Source organism: Drosophila yakuba, chromosome X (genome assembly GCF_016746365.2).
Source record: "Drosophila yakuba strain Tai18E2 chromosome X, Prin_Dyak_Tai18E2_2.1, whole genome shotgun sequence".
Lineage (NCBI taxonomy): Eukaryota > Metazoa > Arthropoda > Insecta > Diptera > Drosophilidae > Drosophila > Drosophila yakuba.
In genome coordinates, this window is record NC_052526.2 from 2,861,587 (window position 1) to 2,881,138 (window position 19,552).

General features: G+C 47.5%; 3 protein-coding genes across 3 annotated transcripts; 1 reads left to right on the forward strand and 2 right to left on the reverse strand.

The window, feature by feature from the left end:
• The first annotated feature begins 1,662 nt into the window (after positions 1-1,662).
• LOC6524094 (arylalkylamine N-acetyltransferase 1) lies at positions 1,663-2,616 on the forward strand. The gene has a single exon (XM_002099922.4). The coding sequence runs from the start codon at positions 1,737-1,739 to the stop codon at positions 2,385-2,387; it is 651 nt and encodes a 216-aa protein (XP_002099958.2). The 5' UTR covers positions 1,663-1,736; the 3' UTR covers positions 2,388-2,616.
• Positions 2,617-6,588: 3,972 nt separating this feature from the next.
• Positions 6,589-7,816, reverse strand: LOC6524095 (proteasome subunit beta type-7). Its single transcript, XM_002099923.4, has 3 exons — positions 7,657-7,816; positions 7,419-7,598; positions 6,589-7,366 (listed from the first exon to the last, which is right to left on the reverse strand). Exons 1-3 carry the CDS (start codon positions 7,743-7,745, stop codon positions 6,688-6,690), a joined length of 948 nt encoding a protein of 315 aa, XP_002099959.1. The 5' UTR covers positions 7,746-7,816; the 3' UTR covers positions 6,589-6,687.
• A 4,324-nt stretch (positions 7,817-12,140) lies between these two features.
• On the reverse strand, positions 12,141-12,983 carry LOC6524096 (larval cuticle protein A2B). Its single transcript, XM_002099924.3, has 2 exons — positions 12,743-12,983; positions 12,141-12,681 (listed from the first exon to the last, which is right to left on the reverse strand). The coding sequence occupies exons 1-2, from the start codon at positions 12,752-12,754 to the stop codon at positions 12,229-12,231; spliced, it is 465 nt and encodes a 154-aa protein (XP_002099960.1). The 5' UTR covers positions 12,755-12,983; the 3' UTR covers positions 12,141-12,228.
• Positions 12,984-19,552: the final 6,569 nt, after the last annotated feature.

Sequence of the window (19,552 nt, forward strand, 5' to 3'; positions counted from 1 at the left end):
TTGCGTAATGTTTCGATTTTAGTTGGTCGATAATTTATTGTTTTTAAAAAATCAATGAATTAGGCATAAAAACATGCATTTCGTAAGCAAATTGAAGGATTGTGCATTTTCAAGGCAAAACTAACGATTTTGTCGCAGGCCAAAAGTATGCTACAAAATAATTATATATTTGCCAAATGCTTGGCTATTTTCTGCCTGAAAGTATGCTACATTCTCATAGTGCATTTTATAGCGAAATTTGAGATTTCTTTGTTTAGTTTTCATATTTTGTAGAAGCAAAAGCACCGAATTTCTCGCTGTGCACGACACGCTGTTCCAGCCCATGTCACCATCCGAAAATGATGATGGGTGGGGAAAGGAGGGGGGCAGCAGGACAAGGACTCTCCAGCTTAATGCTTTCATTGTGAAGGATTTCTTTATTTTTAGTTGATTTGCTTGGACATCCTCGGTTGCCTCTCCGTCTCCGTCTCCGTCTGTGTCCAACCCGCCCACGTCCACCCAACGCCCAGCAGCACTCCAATTAGAATTGTGTGTGTTTTCCGAGGTGGACAATGGCTGCCACTTGAACTTCGCGCGCTCGATTTCACTTCCATAAGTTTCAGTGGCATAATCCCCGGCCAAGAACATTTCCGTTCCACTTCCCCACTTGCCCACTCACACATTCACTCACACATCCAAATCCACATCCACATCCACTCCATGTGGTGTCGCTGTCGATGTCGTTTGTGTAGTTTCCGTAGTTTACGGATTACGAATGTCGCCCGAGCAGCACCCTTTCCGGGAAAGCATATCCGTATCCGTATCCGTTTCGCCCGTGAACCCCATCGAACCGCTCATCGATGCCCATTGTCCATGGGCCATTGGCCATGCAAATGATGGACAGGACAGGGCAACGGGCAGTCGTGGCGATACCCACGTGGACACTACACATTTATTTGCTCAGCCAGGAGTCCCCACTTGCTCCTTGTTCGTCCTTGTTGTCCTTGTTGTGTGTGCCGTGTCCCTGCTGCTGTGGTGCCGCCGTAGATGTTGTGCTGTTGGATGCGGCTCCAAGGTTCTTAAGCCGACCTAATACCTTTCCTAATGGCTCCGATGCTCTCCATTAGCGCTACTGTGCGCCACTTAATGGCACACGTAGTCCGCATGGAAATGCGACCTGCTCCACGGGATTACGGAGTGGGGCAGTCCCCGTTTGGTCGCTCTGTGGAGGAGCTCCTGCTGTGTGGTGTTCTCCTCGTGTGGTCCTGATTGGTTAATCAATGCCAAACATCGCATTCTCCGGACACCATCAACACAATTGGACCCCGTGTGCCTAACACAAAGTGCCCATTATGTGTGTGGGAACACGGCATGTTGCGATTCGCGATTGTGGAAAATTCCGGAAAATTAATATATTATATATATATAAAATGAATATCTTAAAGCGTTATGCTTAGCTTCAGTTAATTTTTAAAAATAGATAATTATTTCAAATTGTTACAAAGCACAATAAGCCATACAACAGGTAAAAGCGAAAAGCGAAAAGCAAAAAGCAAAAAGCGCTTTACCATCCACACAATTGCGACCTGCCCCAACCATCAAGCGATCCACTTGCGAAAGCTTGGCATCCAACATGCCACCCAAGCACCATCTGTTTGGAAAAAAGCCCCAATCTCGCCCAGCTGACGATCAGTTGTTTGTAAAGTCTCCACGTGTTTGGAATCGTGGCCAAACGATTGGCAAACACAAAGTGCAAAATGAAGAGCCGGAATGCCGATGATATTGAGGTGCGCCAGGTAGCCGCCGCTGGAACGGAGGAGCTGATGACCTTCCTGCTGGCCCACTATTACCCCGAGGAGCCGCTGACCGCGGGCACACATCCGCCGGAGCCGGAGGCGGCGGACAAGGAGTTCCTGCTGTCCAACGTTCCCCATGGCACATGCTTTGTGGCACTGCACGGCGGCAGGATTGTGGCCGCCGTGGTGGCGGGACCCAAGGACATCCACGAGCCGGAGCACATGGCCGAGGAGGCCGTCAAATATGCCGGCGGTAAGTGGGGCACCATACTGCATCTGCTCTCCGCGGTGGAGACGGCCACCGATGTGTGCCGTCGCTTCAACGTGCCCAGCTGCCTGCATGTCCATGCACTGGGCGTGGATCCGGAGCTGAGGGGTCGCAACCTGGGCGGTCGCCTCATGGAGGCAGTGGCCCAGCGGGGCCGGGAACTGGGACACCAGCTGATCTCCGTCGACTGCACCAGTGTGTACTCCGCCAGATTGGTCCAGCGCCTGGGCTACCAGCTGATCAACACGTTGCGGTACGTGGATCACCTGGACGCCAGTGGGCAGCAGCTCATCCGGCCGCCGCCGCCACACGAGAGTGTCCAGACCTTTGTGCTGCATTTGTAGGCCATGTAACCTGTCCATGTTCACCTGCCATGTTATCTTCACAAAACCCCATAACACACCCCAAAAATATCTTATCGCAAGCTTATGAACCTGATAAGTGAGCCCTGCAAATGCGTCATGCAATCAGCTTGTAAAAGCTTATCACTTTAGTATAGCAACGCCGAAATGTACTAATATTTCGGCTTAAAATAGCAATATTCTATATTTAATAAAGGTATTAGTGTATTAATTGTAATTGCGATTACTTTGGCAAATTTTCGCCAGTGCATAGATCCACATATTGAGTGGCGCCCCAAGTGTCTGGCGACTAATTAGTGCTGTTAACTGAAAATTCAATTGTTATTATGTGGCACTTGTGCGATGCTTACGCTGGAATTGGGTGGCTGAGCTTGTGGATGGATGCCATGGCAACTCCAAGGGCTCCAAGGACGCCCACTTCTTGGCTGTGGATCAGGGCGAATAAATCTCAAATTAATAATCCCTAATGGGGAACGTAATCCTCGTGTACCTGTGCTAATTAAGCAGCACAGTTGAGCAATTGCTTTGTGATTTGTTTGCCGACGCAGCTCTGAAGTATTCTCAGTAACAAAGCTTTCGAGTGGGTGCAAATGCTGTTTGAAAGTATTCAAGCACATTGATTAATTACACCCAATTATGTGTACTCACAAAATTACATATGAATATTTGCATATTTTCAAACATCTGGTCAAGTTGAGCATTGAGCCAGATTTATATGGCGTTGCTCGAAAGGGTTTGGTTTTCATCTGAAGCTGGGACAATTTGCTCATGGATATTACGTAATAAGTGTCGGTCCTTGGCGCGTGACTGACTGGCCAGTTGGAGCTCCAGCTCGTTCGGATTCGATCCATGGGATGCCGGATGGGGCACGTGCAGGTCCCAAATCTCTATCTGCACTTGTATGCACGCCCTGTGAACCTACAACAACCCCACCTGACCCTCAACCCTCAACCTGGGCCTATTTGGCCGACCAGTTGCAACCGCAATGGGGCGGGAGGTGGTAAGTGGGCGTGGCTGGGTGGCTGCTGGCTGCTGGCTTAGCAGCTAGGTAACCGACAATTATTCATTGCGCATACGACGCGTTGGACGCGCTAATTAGACAATGCAGCTGCTGCAGCTGTCGATAATGAAGCCGCTTCTGCTTGCTTGGTGTTGCAAGTTATATGATTATGCCCCTGCCACTGCCACGCCCACCAGCCGCCGCCGGCACGTCCGCCGACGCCCACCGGAAGGGAGGCGGGTCTGTTGGCCGCCTGTTTAAGCTGTGAAGCACGTCCTTTTTTGAGCCGGGGCCATCTGACGTGGCATGCATTCCATTCACCATTCACCATTCTCCATTCTTCATTCCCCACTTGCCAATGCCCCATGCTGCCGATGCTAAATGGCCGCGTGCAAACTTTGCTGCCGGCCAAAAGCAAACTGGCCAAGGAACCAGTAACAAGTAACAAAAGTGCGGCAGCACAAGTTTCTCCTTTCTCCACCCCGAAAAAAAAAATACTGAGGAGGAACACAAAAAAAGAAAAGCTAACAAAATGCGAGCAAGAAAGGACACGAAGAAGTTTCTCTGGCAAAGAATCAGCAGCCTGATTGCGGCAGCAGATCAAAGGAACAGCTCCGTAATGGGATTCTGGATGACATCAGCTCAAAAACTGGAGCACACTGTCCGTTTTCAAAGTTTTCGGGCTCCAAACAGTGGCACTTGCATAAATGAGGGCCAACCTCATGAGGGATGTGTTCTAAAAATGTTGAGATGTGTTATAAGCAAATGCCATTGATTTGCTCTGCAAGATCCTGTAATTGAAATACAGAATAAGAGTATTCGAACAGCAAAGAAAGCATAAGTTATCTGGATTTCCGAAGGCACTAATAATTGTATAGTAAGAGTGTAACATGCGTGTTTCATTGCACTGTATTTTAGTGTATGCGATATGCACGAAAGAGCAGCGAGGACACAACACATACTGATGTATGCCCATCTGCAATGGGTGTACTATGAATTTGTATGGGTGTTGTATAAATAAGAAATGTCCACGCATCCTTGGCGTTGCGTTGATTGTTGCTCCTGTTTGAGCTGCTGGTGTGGCTGGTGTGGCTGTTGTCGCCGTTGTCTTTATTGTTTTTATTGCCCGCCTGTCAATATCCGTGTCCGCATCCGTTGGCACATTTCGCAGTCCGCAGGACCTGCGTCGCCGTTTGGGCCTCCGATTCGCAGGCACTTTGCACACTGACCTTTCACTCCCACGTGGCCCATCATCAGCCAGGTCGTCCTGCTGCTCCTTCTGCTCCTGTGCTGCAGGATGTGACCTTAAGGATATGTTTGTATGTGTGTGTGTGTGTGTGTGTGTGTGAGAGCCCATAAACAACAGGATATGAAATGACTGCCTCGAGTGGCCCCGGGGACAGGCATACTCAGCCGTGACCCCAACAACGATATCCTTACTGCTCCTGGCTCGTACTCCTGGCTAGTGCTTCTGCTGCCGATGCCGATGCCCTTGGCTACGCACGATTTAAATTAAATTGCACTTGACGCATTTTCCGGCAGAAGGAGGTGTCACAGCAGCGACACGACCCTCTGACATGGGACTTCACCCAGTTCTGCCAGTACTGTGAGTCCTCATCCAACACACCTCCTATTGTGATTCAATTAGTGCGCCTAGGTCGGATGGTCAGATGGCCAGATGGCCAGATGGCCACTCCGGTGCACTCCGGAACAACGCTTCCTGGCCATCTGGTGGCCAAGTGGCCGTAAATAAATAATAAATGTAATCCCAAGCTCGGACCCTCATCGCCTGTGCTGGACGCTGGACACTGGACACTGGAGCCAAAAGGCAAAAAGGAAGCAAAAAGGGTTCGTTGAACCAGCAGAGATCAGAGGTCGAAATGGATGAATGGCCGGATTGATGGATGGCAGATTGCATGGTGAATCCAGCCAGTGGCTGGAGGGATTAATGGGGCAAATGGGTGAACAGAAGGCAGAAGAAGTGAATTTGTAAGCAAAGAGTAGAAAGTCTAAAGACCAAATTTGATCTACTGAAAATAAAATGGAGAAGAACAAAATTAAACTATAAATTGGAGACGTTCGCAAATACATTTTGATATGGCAATAATAAATGAGCCCACAGGGAAGATACATACATACATATCTCCTAAATATCCCGGTCATAGTCTAACTCAATTTGGGTTCAGCCAATTCCATGATAAAATAGTTCCATCAAGTAAACGAGATTATCCTCGAATGCTCCGCAAGCGGGAGGATTCTCCACGAGAATCAGAATCAGAATCAGGACCACATGGCATCCGCAATAACCGGGCTTTGCAGCTAGCTCCAAAGAAAGTGGGCGTGGCCAAAGTGAAGGCAATGCGAGGATGCGAGGATTCGAGGATGCTCGGAGTGCACACAGAAATCTAATTTAAAATCTGCACACATGTGGAGCTTGGCGCGGGTTGGAGGAAGATGGATACTGGATGATGGTGGGTGGTGGGTGGTGGGTGGTGGAGCACTTGGACGCTGGCTTATGGGAGGTCAGAGGACAGACAACAGATGGGTGTACCGAGGCACCTGTGCACAGTGGCCAAAGGTGGCAGAGGAGGCAAACAGTCGACAAAACAAAATCAGAGTCACCTTAGCCACCCCCCAAAGGAGTGGTGGACTTGCGATTTAATCTTATAATGATGCTGCTCTCCGGCGGAGTTCCAGTTCCCCAAGTCCCTATTCCCTATTCCCTAGTCCCTCTATCATCGTCTCGCATTCCAGGCCTTATTTACACGTCCTCGCAGTTCATCGCCTGATGGGATCGGCATCCCATCCAGCTGGCAGCTGTATCCCCTTTACGGACGGACAAACACCTGGCCTCCGAATCCGTACACCGCATTCGCCGCCAGAAGGACTCGCCCAGATACCCCAGACGCTGCCGGATTGATGGCAGTCCAACCATTGGGAATTGCCAGAGATTCAAACAATTTTCAAGCAGAACGGTTTCCGGATTCCTACACTGCAAAAAGAGATGGCATATCTCTTGATAGAGATATACTTCCGTATTCGTTGGTTCGTTTGGCATTTTTGGCCAGTGCTGCTGCACTGGGCATGGCCAACTTTTCAACTTTGCCGCACATTCTGTGCCCCCAAGGGAAACGCGTTTGATGCTCCTTGCACCAACTACACGATGCCAGAATTTCTGGGGAATCTCGGCGCTTTGCATTTGCATTTATGTGAAGTCAAGTGGCTGGTTAACGGTTAATTTGCTCGAATTGAAATGAATGTATGAATGTGTGGGTGGAATGCCTATGGTGATTTAGTCTGTGATCCTTCGGCCAGCTCCTCCTTCTCCTCCTGCTCCGCCTCCACTCCCGTTGGCGGTGAATCCGCCTGGACGCCACTGGTGCCCGGCTGTGGATCATCCACGGCGTAGGTTCGCTCATCGGTGACCTGGAGACTCAGCACGGAGATCGAGGTGACCATGGTGGAGTTGGGCTTGATGCCGTACTTGCCCAGCCGCTCGCCCTTCTCGCTGGCTATCGTATCCGTGCGCAGGTACACGGCACCCTTCTTGGTGATCACACAGAGATCGATGTTGGAACCGGAGCCCAGGTCATTGAACACGCCCGCCGAGATGGCCTCGCGCACCAGCTGCTTGCCCTGCTCCTGGTCCAGGTGGGGTTGCCAGCCGTGCTCCAGCACAGACATGGCCGCCAAGGTGCCGGAGCCCATGGCCGCGTAGGGTATCTTGTCGTTGGAGCCGCACGGATAGATGCAGTAGATCTGCGGACCGCTGCTGTCCACGCCGCCCATCACCAGGGCGGCACCAATGTGACCCTGGTAGCGGAAGAGGGTCCTGCGGAGCAGCATGCTGGCGCAGACCACCGGCACCTGCCTCCCCGTGTTCAGCTGGTGCAGATCCAGCTCGGCGCTGGTCATCAGGGTCATCATCTCGGTGTCGGCGGCGGTGCCAGCTCCACAGCAGCTGCGTCAGGGATCCATTTCAAAAAAGATACGCCAAGTTATTGGATACTCACTAGATGTGATCCTGAAGGTGGTGGATTTTGGAGCAGTTCTTGTCCGAGACAATGGGTCCTTCGGTGGCGCGCGTGTCGGCGCCCAGGATAACGCCATCCTGGTAGATGATGCCCACAATGGAGGTGCCCGTGCGGATCGCCTTCGGTGGCTCATATCCCTGCGACAAAAGCTCCGCATTTCTGTGCGAGAAAAAGACATTCGTTTTGAAAGTGCTTATAGACAAACATTGCTGCTTACCGCCTGCAATTTACGAAGTTGAATCCGCACCGCGAGCCAAGAAAATCCGCGGATTGATTCGCCTTGCGAGCGGAAAATGGAAAAAGCATCGTGTGGAATATGTTAATCTGTAAGCGGCAAGCTTCTTGGTGTAGTGCGTTAGTTAGACAGGAAAATCTAGGAAAACTTTAGGAATCTTACAAAATGATATCTTGAAATATAGAGAGCCAGTAAAAAAAATCGCAAAAATTGCATATTGTTTTTTCGCGTAATGAAGAGAAGGATTTAAAAAACGATATACTTTGGAATCGATTGGAAACGATTAAAAAATTTAAAACGTGCACTCGGCTGGAAAAGCATCATGAAAAAGTGAGCGGTGTAAAGTCATCGGTGCAGCGGAGCCATTTCCACCCATTTTCCAACTGCACTTCAAATGCCAAACAATTTGACAGAGCTTAATTGGTTGCCCATTCCACGAATCTGCATGTGTGCGTGTGTGTGCGTGGGTGTGCGTGTGTGGTCGAAAGTTTGTCCATCTGACATGAGACCGTGTGTCCTTTCGCACACACACGCACACAACTATGAACTGACAGCACTGCATCTGTGTTCTTATTTGTATTTGCATTTGCATTCGTGTGGGTGCTGCATAATCCAAGGACTTGGATACTCAAGCCGAGATAAAGGGGGAGTGGAAGTGGGAGTGGGTCCTTGTAACTTGGTCGGTTTCAGATGTCCGACACGGGCGCATGTGGCACAAATCAATTAGCATTAATTAGTATCCAATTATATTTTAATCAACATTTGGTCAGCAATCTGCGACGATTGCAATGCTCACTTCAAGCTGTGATTTCGCTGCTCTTCACTTGGTTGCCACAACCACCAAAAGGACCTCAACAGACGGAGAAATAACTGATATAACATGTTATATATATAATATAACAAAATTGAAATATTTTAATACATCTGCTTAATCTGCTTTTTATAAATGTGGTAAATCAAAAGGGATTCGCCGTAAAGTGCCTACAATTAGAAGAGTTTTCTTTCATCGCATTTTGCAGCCTCGAAAAACTTCCCCTTGGCAATTGAGAGCCGCAAAACTTTTGCGACAAATGCAAATGCAGCTGGAACAATTTTCATTTTTTGCCGTCGCCTCTCCAAAATATTTCCATGCGAAATTTTCCGTTTTTTCGGACAGCAGTTGGCTTTTCAATTAGGCGACAGCGCACAAAACACCTGACAATCGACAGCCGATGATGGCAGGCCTTAAAGTGGAAAACTAATCAAGAGTTGGCATTCAATTTTGATTTCTGTTTTGTTAACAGCAATCGCAAAAGTTTGACGCCCTCACTTACCCTCGAAAAAAATGAGAAAAAAAACCCAAATCGAACAGGTTGTTCTACCCGCCATCGGAATCCTTTTTCCTTTTTTCGGGTTTCCCATCCTTTTTTTTTTGGATTTTTGTGGCTGTAACTTTGCCCAGGATAATTATGGGGCAATGCCGCCACTGACAAAAGGTTGCGTCCCTGGCTGATTGGGAGATTAAAATTTAATAAGATTATAAAGTCATTTCGGTCCTGCTCGTTGTTGGTTGTTTATTTGGGTTTGCAAAATTCGCTTGCTGCTTGCCGTAAATAACGCCATAAATAAATAAGATAGTCAGTGACACGATGTCATCTGGTTATTGATTGACTATCTGCTGCTGAAGCTCTCTCTTTTGCTACGATTTTTAATTAGAGTGGTTAAAACTAGAAAGCCTTTGGTCCATTTCTCTGTTCAAAGTCTAAGTGCGTTTTTTAAGGGATATTTTCGACTATCCCGCTGCCAATATTTCGCATGCTTATGACTTTCAGCTGCCTGAGAGACACACACTTGCAACAGCGCCACACACACACAAAGAGAGCTATGCCAATTTCAAAAACGGCGCCATGATGAGTCCTTTGATGTTGCCCTGCTGTCCATTTCCCATTTCCTCGCCACTCCCAGTTCCAGTCCCAGTCCCTGTCCCAGTCCAATGGCCACTGCATCCTTGGATGGACCATTGCACTCGCTATTAGCACACACCCATCCATATTCGTGCAACATCCCACATCCAATGTCCAACGCCCGACGTCCACGGATAATATCCTACATCCTGCCAAAGGACAAACGGCCTTTTAAGCCATGTCGCTGAATTCAGTTGGCACAGCTATGCGGCTTTTGAGCGCGACCAGGATAATGGACATGAGGACATGAGGTCGTGGATGAAGTTCTGCTTGGATATTTACTAACAAGCCACAAGCGCCTTTCCATATTGTATGTCTGCTTGCATGATGTCCTGCGATTTGCGTTTTGCGATTTGTATGCATCTCTATTTAGTTTAAGCCCTGTCAAGGGAGTGCAGTCGAGTTCGGCGATTCATTGGCCTGGAAGCTGATGTTGGCCAACACAAAAAACAAAAAAAAAAGGAAAAATTCAGGGAATCCCAGGAATGAAGATGAAGCGGCTGGCGCTGCAACCGCATAATTCAATTAGTTGTAGTCGTGCCATTCTGCCCGCTACGGCTTTCTTCTCCACTCTCCATTTTCCATTCTCCGCCCCGTGCCCCATTATCCGTGGAATGTGCAACATGTGTGGCACTGGCAACCGTCTGCTCCTTCTATTGCAGCAATTAAACGGGAATTTCATTTCGGCGACGCCAAGTTGCCGCAACAGCAACAGCAGCAACACCCACGCAACAACAGCAACAGCAACAACAGCAACATCTGTTGGCGACGCCATGTGCAACATGAAATTGCTGAAAAAAGGATACTTCGTTCGACTGGAATTTACCCACCATTCACCTTGGATTCGAATGAAATCAACTCGTCATCGCACCTAGTTATTCAAACTAATCTTTGATTTTACTCCAAATTTCACATGGCTTTCTCGACTCAAACATCGACTTGAATTGCCTGCTGTTCTGAGGCATTCGCGTTGTGAATACCCAGCAGGAAGTCCTCGAGCAGGGAACTCAAATATATAGCGAGTATGCGAGTATGCGAGTATATGCATAACGGGCGGCAAGGAACAATAAGCAAATCGTTAAGATTCGCCAGCTTTTCGCACTACAATCGCCGGCAATCACACTGGAAAAAAGGAAACACTAGTGATCGAAACAAGCACTGGCATGTGAAGGAAAAATTAAATCGCTTGCTTCTATTAAATATTCCATTTTGTAGGGAACTAAATCTTAATACAAAGCTATGAATATTATGTGCATAGAATTATGCCCGAGATTTTCTTATACTTTCACTGCACTTTCCTTGCTTACCAGGTGCACGTGTGGCTATGGGTTTGATGGCAAAAACACTCATTTATGTCTCGTAAACACCCGGGTGCCTGGTAGACACTCGAGTGCCTGTGGTAACATAATTATTGAAAAACTAAATAGATTATGCCCAAAATCTGTAGATGGCCTCCTTTATTGCCTTAATATTAAAAAATGTTTAATATTTGCTTGCCATATTTAACTTTATAAATGTTAATTTTTCTTTTTAAAGTGATAAAAATAAACACTGCCAGGTACTCACCCCACTCAAGCTCTTTCCACCTCTGAGCTGACAGCTGGTTGTAGCTCCTGGAAAATAGGTAGCTCAGGCACTTCCTCCAGTAGGTCGAACTCACATTATTGGTATCCTCTGCTGCCACATAAAATCACTGCACCACTCACTCACAATTAGTATTTTTTTTTGAAAAAAATCGAAAAAGTTGTTTGCTTATGTAGGACTTTTGAGAAGCGCAGAGGAGGGCACCTATATTTTGGTATTATTTAGTATTATTTAGTATTAAGTATTTAGTATTATTTAGTATTTAGTATTATTTAGTATTTAGTACTTAGTATTATTTAGTATTTAATACCTAGTATTTTTTAGTATTTAGTATTATTTATTATTTCCTTTTAATGTAACGTAATAATTTCAGCTATCTTACTTATAATTTTATATTTTCACTTTAAATGTCAGCTAGAACAATGGAAATGGAATAGTGGTAAATAAACATAAATATTATTTAATAATAAACACCCGGGTGTTTGTTATTGCCCCAAATAGAGTGCTGAGACACCCGGTGTTTAGTGGGTGCACTTAGAGTTCAGGTGGCTGGCTGCAGTTCTCTGGTGCAAACTGCACGTCGTTTGCATCTATGCGCGTGTGTGTTGTTGCCACAATTACACCCACTGCCACACCCACTGCCACCCATCGCAGAATATATATAGCCCACATATGGGAGGTTATGACTTAATAAATACTCCCCAGTGTGCGCAATGTGGCTGGCAATTTAATAACAAAGGCAAACGGCATCGCAACGGCATGGAAAGTAAAAAGTAATGCGGAGCCCAGAGGATGCCATACGTACATAAGGATATGGGTGTGCCTTTGATTTACTCCGCACTCCACGAGTGCTGAAATTGGATACATATAACATATATAACATAGAACGTCTATTTAAACAGCTGCAGAAGTAAGTGAAACTCGATCATATCGTTAAGTTTTCAAAAAAAAAGTCACATATATATTTGCAGTTAAGAGCCCTACAACTAAGTCAACAAAAATGGCATTCAAGTGGTGATGTCCTGGCTTAGTGGTGATAGGCGGCGTAAACGGGAGCCACTGGAGCCACTGGAGCCACGGTCTTGACCACGGTCTTCACCAGCGGCTCCCGGTTGACCACGGCATTGAACCCGTTGATGGGATCGGCGGTGTACTGCACCGTGCGCTTGAAGCCATCGGCATCCACCAGGGAGTACTCGCCGCGGACCACGTCGCCGTCGCGCTCCTCCACCTGGCTCTTGGAGTCGCCGGAGAGGGCGTCCTGCACATCGTAGGCGTACTTGTACTGCGGATGCGGGTCGTACTCCTCATCGGCCTTGGCCAGCACCGGCTGGGCCACGGTCTTCAGGACGGCGCCAGTGGCGGCGACGGGAACTGGTGCCGCATAGGTGCCCACCACCGGAGCAGCATGGTGGTACACCTGGGCGGCGGGCAGGACACCGGCACTGGCGGCGGCGATCAGAGCGAGGAGAGCCACAAACTGCAGGGATAGTAGAATATTTAGTATGTGAATGGGTATCCGTTAGGCTTCTACAACCCACCTTGAATGCCATTTTATGAGCTTGATTTGGACTGCAAGGCGAGGGCTGTTGGTGCGTAGAGCGTTGGCTGCTGTTTGATAACAAATGCGGCGCCGTTAGCGGCCTTTATAGTCAAAATAATTTAGCAAATGTAACGCCGCACTTGCCACTCGTTACTCAAATCTGGAAAAAAAATAGAAAAAACTTAAAACCGAAAACCCAATTTGAACACTATAATGCCCAAGGCCGACATTGTGGACCTTTTGTGGAGCACATGGAGCAATTGGCAGCAACCACATAATTGAAATAATGCAACATACATACAATACACACAGCATACACACACATGTGTGTGCCATGCCAGTTAATGTGACATTCATACAGAAGAAACGAGACATTGTGGATATTTCTTTTTGGCAAACCGGTCTGGGCCAACAAGCGAGCCACGTTAATTACAACAGCAATGCTCCTAATGCTCCCAATGACATAAATCGAAATACTTAGCTACATAGCTCTACATAGATCCATATATCCATAGATCCAAGGTATAATCTGTTCAGTGCAACAGAGTAACCAAGTAACCGAGCAGCCGGCGAAAGTAATATTTTAATCATCATCATCACCGTGGGCTGTCATCTTCAGCTGGCAAATCCATAAACGACCAGTCATGGCTGCAGAATTTGAGCGATTGCTCCAGTCACTAAATTATTAAGGCCCCCAAAAAGCCACGCAGGCAGAAAGAAATGAATGCCACTTTAAGATAACTCACAAGATTTGAACCACAAAATATTCTATGCCTTTCTTGGCTGGGGTAAAAAATTTGCTGGAACCTTCACAAATGTGAAAATAATGTGCCTGTGGGAAAAATGCAGACAGGCTGATGTGACGGAAAAACAAACGTACGCCCACTACGAAATTTAATTACGAATATGAGTCGTGGACTGCGACGAAGGTCCTGGGCCAGCAGGAGGTCCTTCGTCCGCCTAATGGTGTAAATGGTGCAGGACCTTGGCTAAATATCCGTTCTATCAAATTCAATTAAAGTTGACATGGGTTCACAGCTGGCTCTGGGCTCTGCACTCTGTCAGATTGGCTCAGATCCCGAGTCCAAAGTCCAAAGTCCAGGTTCCAGTATCCAGAACCCAGCATCCAGAATTTAGCTCTCCTCCGCTGTATCCTGCTGTATTTTTGAATCAATTTCCAACGACAAACACACACGGCCTACGGAATCAAAGGAAATACTTACGGCGCCGAGCCAAACAAAAAAAAAAGTGGCCAACGCCCAGGCGTAATAAGACAAACGGAAAAGCGGGTCGAGAATCGGGGAAAAGGTTCGCCCTGCCACAAGGCTTTTCACTTTTCCTCCTCCGCCACCAGCTCCTCCTCCTTCTGCTCCTCCTTGCTTCTCCTCCTTTTTGTGCCAACCCTGTGTTGCTTAAATTAAAACACAGGCAGCTGGGGGAATCCCCGGCCCGAAAAAATGGCAGGCGAATTTGCAACTGCCTTTGAATGGAACAGAAAGTACGGGGCATTTGCTGTGAGATCGGGCCAGGGACATGCACTCGGTTCATGGCCTCCGGAACCCGCAGAAGCCCCCGGACGCCCTCCCCCTCCCCCCCGGAAATGCCCACCGAAATGCCCGGAAACAGCCGAAAACCCACCTCCGGGTGAAAATCCCCTCCAGAAAATGCCCTTCTGTTGCTGTTGCTGCTCGCTGAGTGTAAATTTGCTCGTTAAATTTGTTGGCACTCTCGACTAATTTGCACTTGTAACGCAATGGTCTGAGTTTTAGTGGAGGCCTTCAAGGGCGGCGGTTTTCAGGGGGGTTTTTTCCATTGCTCCCCACTAGCAGAATGCTTTGCATTGGGCTAATTGAAAAGACGATGCCCGGAGGCGAAGCCCCATGCACCCATAACCTTCATAGCCTTCATAGCCATCCACTTGGCCCACTTGAAGTTGAGCAGCTAAATAGTAGCCCCAAGTAGCTGCAGATCGGCTGCAGATGTGCATATATACGCAGAAAAAATAAATCAAGTATTTAGCACTTGCAAACTGCAATTAAACACTTGAAAGTTGTGAGCGAATGAAACTAGCTGCGTTATAATTAAAAGGTGGCAGGTGGTTCTCCTAGTTAAATGCATCAGTAGTTTCTGTACGAAAAAAGTGTATAGATTAAATCAAAATAAATTCCAAATTCGCCGCAGGACGAGAAGGATACTTGGTATGCATGTCGCAGTAGCAAACAGGAATGGCCAGACATGCGTATGCAAATGTTAATCAAAACGAATCAGTCGGCAGGCAGGACAAGTTCATAAGTTTGCCCCCAAATCCCCCACTTCTTCAGCAGCTCACCAACGAGGCAAATCCCGCAGGTGAAGGCAATCGAAAGGAAAGTTTTTGATTTGGAAATATGAATAATTGGCCCGCATTAGCTGGGCATTGTTGTTGCGTCAACGGGAAATCGGTTGGCAGATTAATCGTGCGGCATTCATGGCCATAACACGGCGATTGATGGCCGGCCGAGGGTTGGGCATATTGAGTCGATAAATGCGAAATGGATGCACTTCGGATGGGGTTGGGTTCCTGGCTCAAGCCCTCACCGCGCACCTCAATCCTCGAGGATTAGAAGCAACGAAATAGTGGGCCTGGTCCTGGGCCCTCGCCGACGTTGGCTCATTATTATGCAGCTCATGAGCTCATCGTTAGTGGCAAAGTTATATGAGCATACATCAGCCATGCCGCACAACTTTGCAACACCCGCAGGAAGTCCTAAGCTCGGCGAGCGTTGGAGGGGCAGAGTGCGGGCTGGAGTTTGGTTGGTGGGGAATGGGTGGACTTACGGGATTGGGGGCCAAAGGAGGTGGCTGTCAAGCGGCGTCTGGCAAAGCGGAAAGTGTTAAGCACAATGAAGTAAATGCTGCCAACTTCTGACATCGCCGGGATCTCCCTCAACTTAAATCCAAAAGGGGGGTGGTGGGTGTATATATCCGTTTCAAAGCTCTGCCGAATTCGCCGCAGGACCTGTTCGGGGCGAAAAGTGAGGCAACTAGTTTCTACAACATTTCTATTGCTCCCTTTGATGTTGCAAGTTTGCACTAACAATTTGAGTTACAAATTCATCCAAAACGATAAAGCCACAACGATCTTCGTGCTGCGGCGTAACTATAATATGTTTTTCGTAAGTAAAAGATAAGTATTTTTGGTACATCCTTTGCTTGATCGATCATAAATCAGTAAATAAAGCTATTTCTAAATGCACTTACCCATTTTTGTGATTCCTAGTCACGTGGCACGGCCCCATTCATCGGCGATTGGCTTTAATTCCCCGCAATGGACAGCTGATGAGCTGCGAGAGAGTGTGATGAGTGTGGGTGATGAGTGGGTGATGAGTGGGTGATGAGTGACTGATGACTGATGGGTGGACTCTGGCTGGCGTTCGATGATGATGCGGCATTCTGGCACGGCGGCACATCATAATGGCCAAATCAATTATCAATTCCGAGCCGAATTCATGTGAGTTATTTGCGATTCGATGGCAACTAATGGCGACCAAATGAACTGGAAATCGAAATGGAAATAAAAATGGAAATAGAAATGGAAATATGACTGGGAATAGAAATAGCAATATGGCAAGGACACTGCTTGATTTATGGCCAAGCATAATTCGCCAAGTCGATGAAAGCGCATGCATCTCTAGACCGGATCCTGGTGAATTTTTAGGCTTCCACTTTGTGGTTAACTGGATACCAACCCATCCCATCCACATCCGCATCCGCATGTGCAATCCTTTTTGGCCCACAGAGGACGAGACACCAGACGGCGGAGTCGCAGAGAGAGTCGGTCAGCAGAATGCATCCCTCGAGTGCAGTTGGCAAATTGCAGGGGAAACGGCCAACAGCTGGCAAACAGGGGTTAAGGCGGTTGCAGCTCCGCTGTGGCCACTCAATTTCGGAGCTGCCCAGCGGCGTACACTGCGTGAAAATGTGGCATGTGGCAAAGAATAGAGAGTTTTTTATTATTGCTGCAATGAAAACGCCATTATTTGCATAAAAAACTAAGAGAAATCAGCTGGGGAAATTATGCAAATAGCAGTAAACATTTTGCAGTTCTCTTTTCTTTTTTTTCACAGTGCATACTGCCGTGCAATTAGCAGCAAATTGAGGGGGATGTGCTGGAATATAAGTGCAAACTGAGCGACTGCTAGTGGAACAGGGACTGGGACCAGTATCCAGGGTCTAGACTTTTGGAGTTGGGTTTGGATTTTTGGAATGGGCTGGGTTTTGGAACTGGTATTGGTATTGGTAGTGGGATTGGTAGTCGGATTGGGTGGTCAGGGGATTCAGCTGCATTGGCAAATTCATGCAACGTACCTAATTGAAACGGCGCCAGCTGCAATTATTTTCCATTCTAATTCCAGTTCCTCTGCGGCGAGGGCCAAAACCACATGGGTTTCGCATGGCGATACCAGATTTGGATGGCCATGGAAGCTGGACAGGATGCGCAGATCCGTGGCTACCTCATTTAATTTGCTCTCGCGGACCAGCTCGAATTGAATTCCAATTGAAAGCGGCATCGATTCCGGCACCTGGTATACAACATTTTGCCCCCCGGGCCACGCCCTCCTTGCACTGCCGCCTTCATCTCTATGTGCATCCAGTCAGTGGTGAGAGGTATGGCGGATGTGGCTCATGAAGAAGCTCAGCTGGTAAGCTGCAAATATAGATATACATATTACTTACTTTACATGGTAATATTATTATTTTTAATAAGTAACGTAACAGATTTTAAAGTTCAAAGGCGAGCATCTCTGTTTTCAACATCCCATTCAGTGGCTGTAAAATTGGCAACAATTGCAACTCCCCCGCTGCACTTTTCGCGTTTAATTAGCTGTGACTGCAGTTGCAACTGCAATGTGACCACGCCCCCTGCCGCCCAGCCGCCCAGCCGCCCATTCGCCTCTATTGAACTGAAGGCCCTGTGCTGTTTTATACGATTCTGGCCATATGCCAAACCCGTGTCCATGCAATTTGTGCAGTCATGTCGCAGTCCATCAACACCTTTTTATTTGCCACTGCCAGTGGATCCTTAATTCTGCATTCTGGTATCTGGCCCCCTTAACCCCCCCTTAACCCCCCATCGACCCTTAACCCCCTTGCATAAATTGCAATTGACAGGTGAACTGTGTACAATTTGTTGCCTGTTTCCCTTGTTTTTCCCAAAGGGAGCTACTAAATCGAAGTTAATCAAGCGAATTGTGGCTACGTTATGAAACTCCAAATGCGCTTCGAGTATTAACAGGGGTAATTAAATGATTATCAATTCATTGGCAGCAACTAAAGTAACTTTGCAAGTTGGCAGGCAATAAACTAGGCAAAGAATTAACCAGAACTTCACAGAATCGTATATTTCGAAACAGAATATCCAGCTATCGTTGGACCCATAAAAAGTCATTGATATCTGTTTATTTGTTGCTTGGCGAATGGACTGGTCCATTGTTGGCCCAGTTTTCCAGGATTTCGTAACTTGTTTAGACAATTTCATTTTCAGTTCGTTTTGTGCCCAACAACCACGCCCATCGTCCACCGCCCACCTTGCAGGTCACGTAGTGGGCTTGGTGGGCGTGGCCAGTTTGCTTGCTGTTTGCGCATTTCAAATTGAATTTTCATCACAGTGGTGCCATCGCCCATCGCCCATCGCCGAAAAAGGTGAGGGCCGGAAAATGGAATGCATGGCGAGTGATATGGCAATTACGAGTATAAGGGATGCGGAATGCGGAATGCAGTTAACACCCAGCATGCAAAGGCATTTTCCGCGCGCTCCATTTTTCCCACTGATTGCTTCCAGCTGGCAGGACACATGAGCCACTGGGATTACTGCTGCGAAGTTTTTGCCAAATGTGGCTTAAAGCTGCTCTCCTTCGGCAAACTGTCAAAGTCGAACTGCCAAGTGGGAGAAACTGGGAAATGGGGTGAAAATGGGGGGAATGTGGAGAAATGGACTGTGTGAAAAACCCGGCTTTCATAAAAACGAAGTTCAGCAAACGAATGCTTGCCAAAAAGTACATTTTGAGGTGTTGCAAAGATCCCTGGCGGTTTGTCACCAATAAAAATCTTTACTTTACTATCATCTCCAACTTGTGGAATATTTTATAAGCTGAGTTTTAGCAGCACTCACGTTGTACGTTGTACGTCGGTATTATTAGTTTAAATATTTGAAGATATGTGGCAAGCACAGTGCAAGCGCCTTGTGTTTATGGCAGTAAGTTTAACAATCGATGGGGAGTTCGTCTTTAAGGAAAAGTGCAGCTTGCAGCTGGAAAAAGAAAGGAAAAGAAAAAGGGGAAGACAGCATGTGGCCCACTGACAATGACAGCTGTTGGTGGGTGGTAAAGGGGGTGGCTTGGTTGCCTTGGTATCACGAAGGTCGCCCCACAGCCCAACCACTTGGCTATGACATTTCACTTGCTGCCTCGCATTTTCACTAAATTGACTTTGCCTGCTATCGTTTAGGGTGCACCGACGCCCCCTGAAAATGCCACCCTGTCCGCCCCACTCCGCCCACATTCACATTCATCCACGCCCCAAAAATTGCCGGAGTGCCGAGTCTGAGTGCAGCAATTTTTTATGCTCCGTTGGGCAACGACAGCCCAGAATCCCAGAATCCCAGAATCCCAGCTTGCCAGGATCCATTTCGATGCCACTTTTGGGGGAGTGGGGTGGAGGTGGGAAGTCATCCGCTACCCTTGAGCAGTGGCAATCTATAAATATCTAAGAACCCATAAAACTCAGCTCAAGCCCAAGCAAATTTCATCATTGGTATTGTGTGGCCATC

Bases quoted from the DNA above. Each gene is read 5' to 3' on its own strand.
- LOC6524095 (XM_002099923.4), bottom strand. From the start codon at position 7,745: ATGCTTTTTCCATTTTCCGCTCGCAAGGCGAATCAATCCGCGGATTTT. The intron at 7,599-7,656 runs GTAAGCAGCAAT...TTTCTCGCACAG, and splicing joins AACTTCGTAAATTGCAGGCG to AAATGCGGAGCTTTTGTCGC. The intron at 7,367-7,418 runs GTGAGTATCCAA...TCCCTGACGCAG, and splicing joins CACCTTCAGGATCACATCTA to CTGCTGTGGAGCTGGCACCG.
- LOC6524094 (XM_002099922.4), top strand. From the start codon at position 1,737: ATGAAGAGCCGGAATGCCGATGATATTGAGGTGCGCCAGGTAGCCGCC.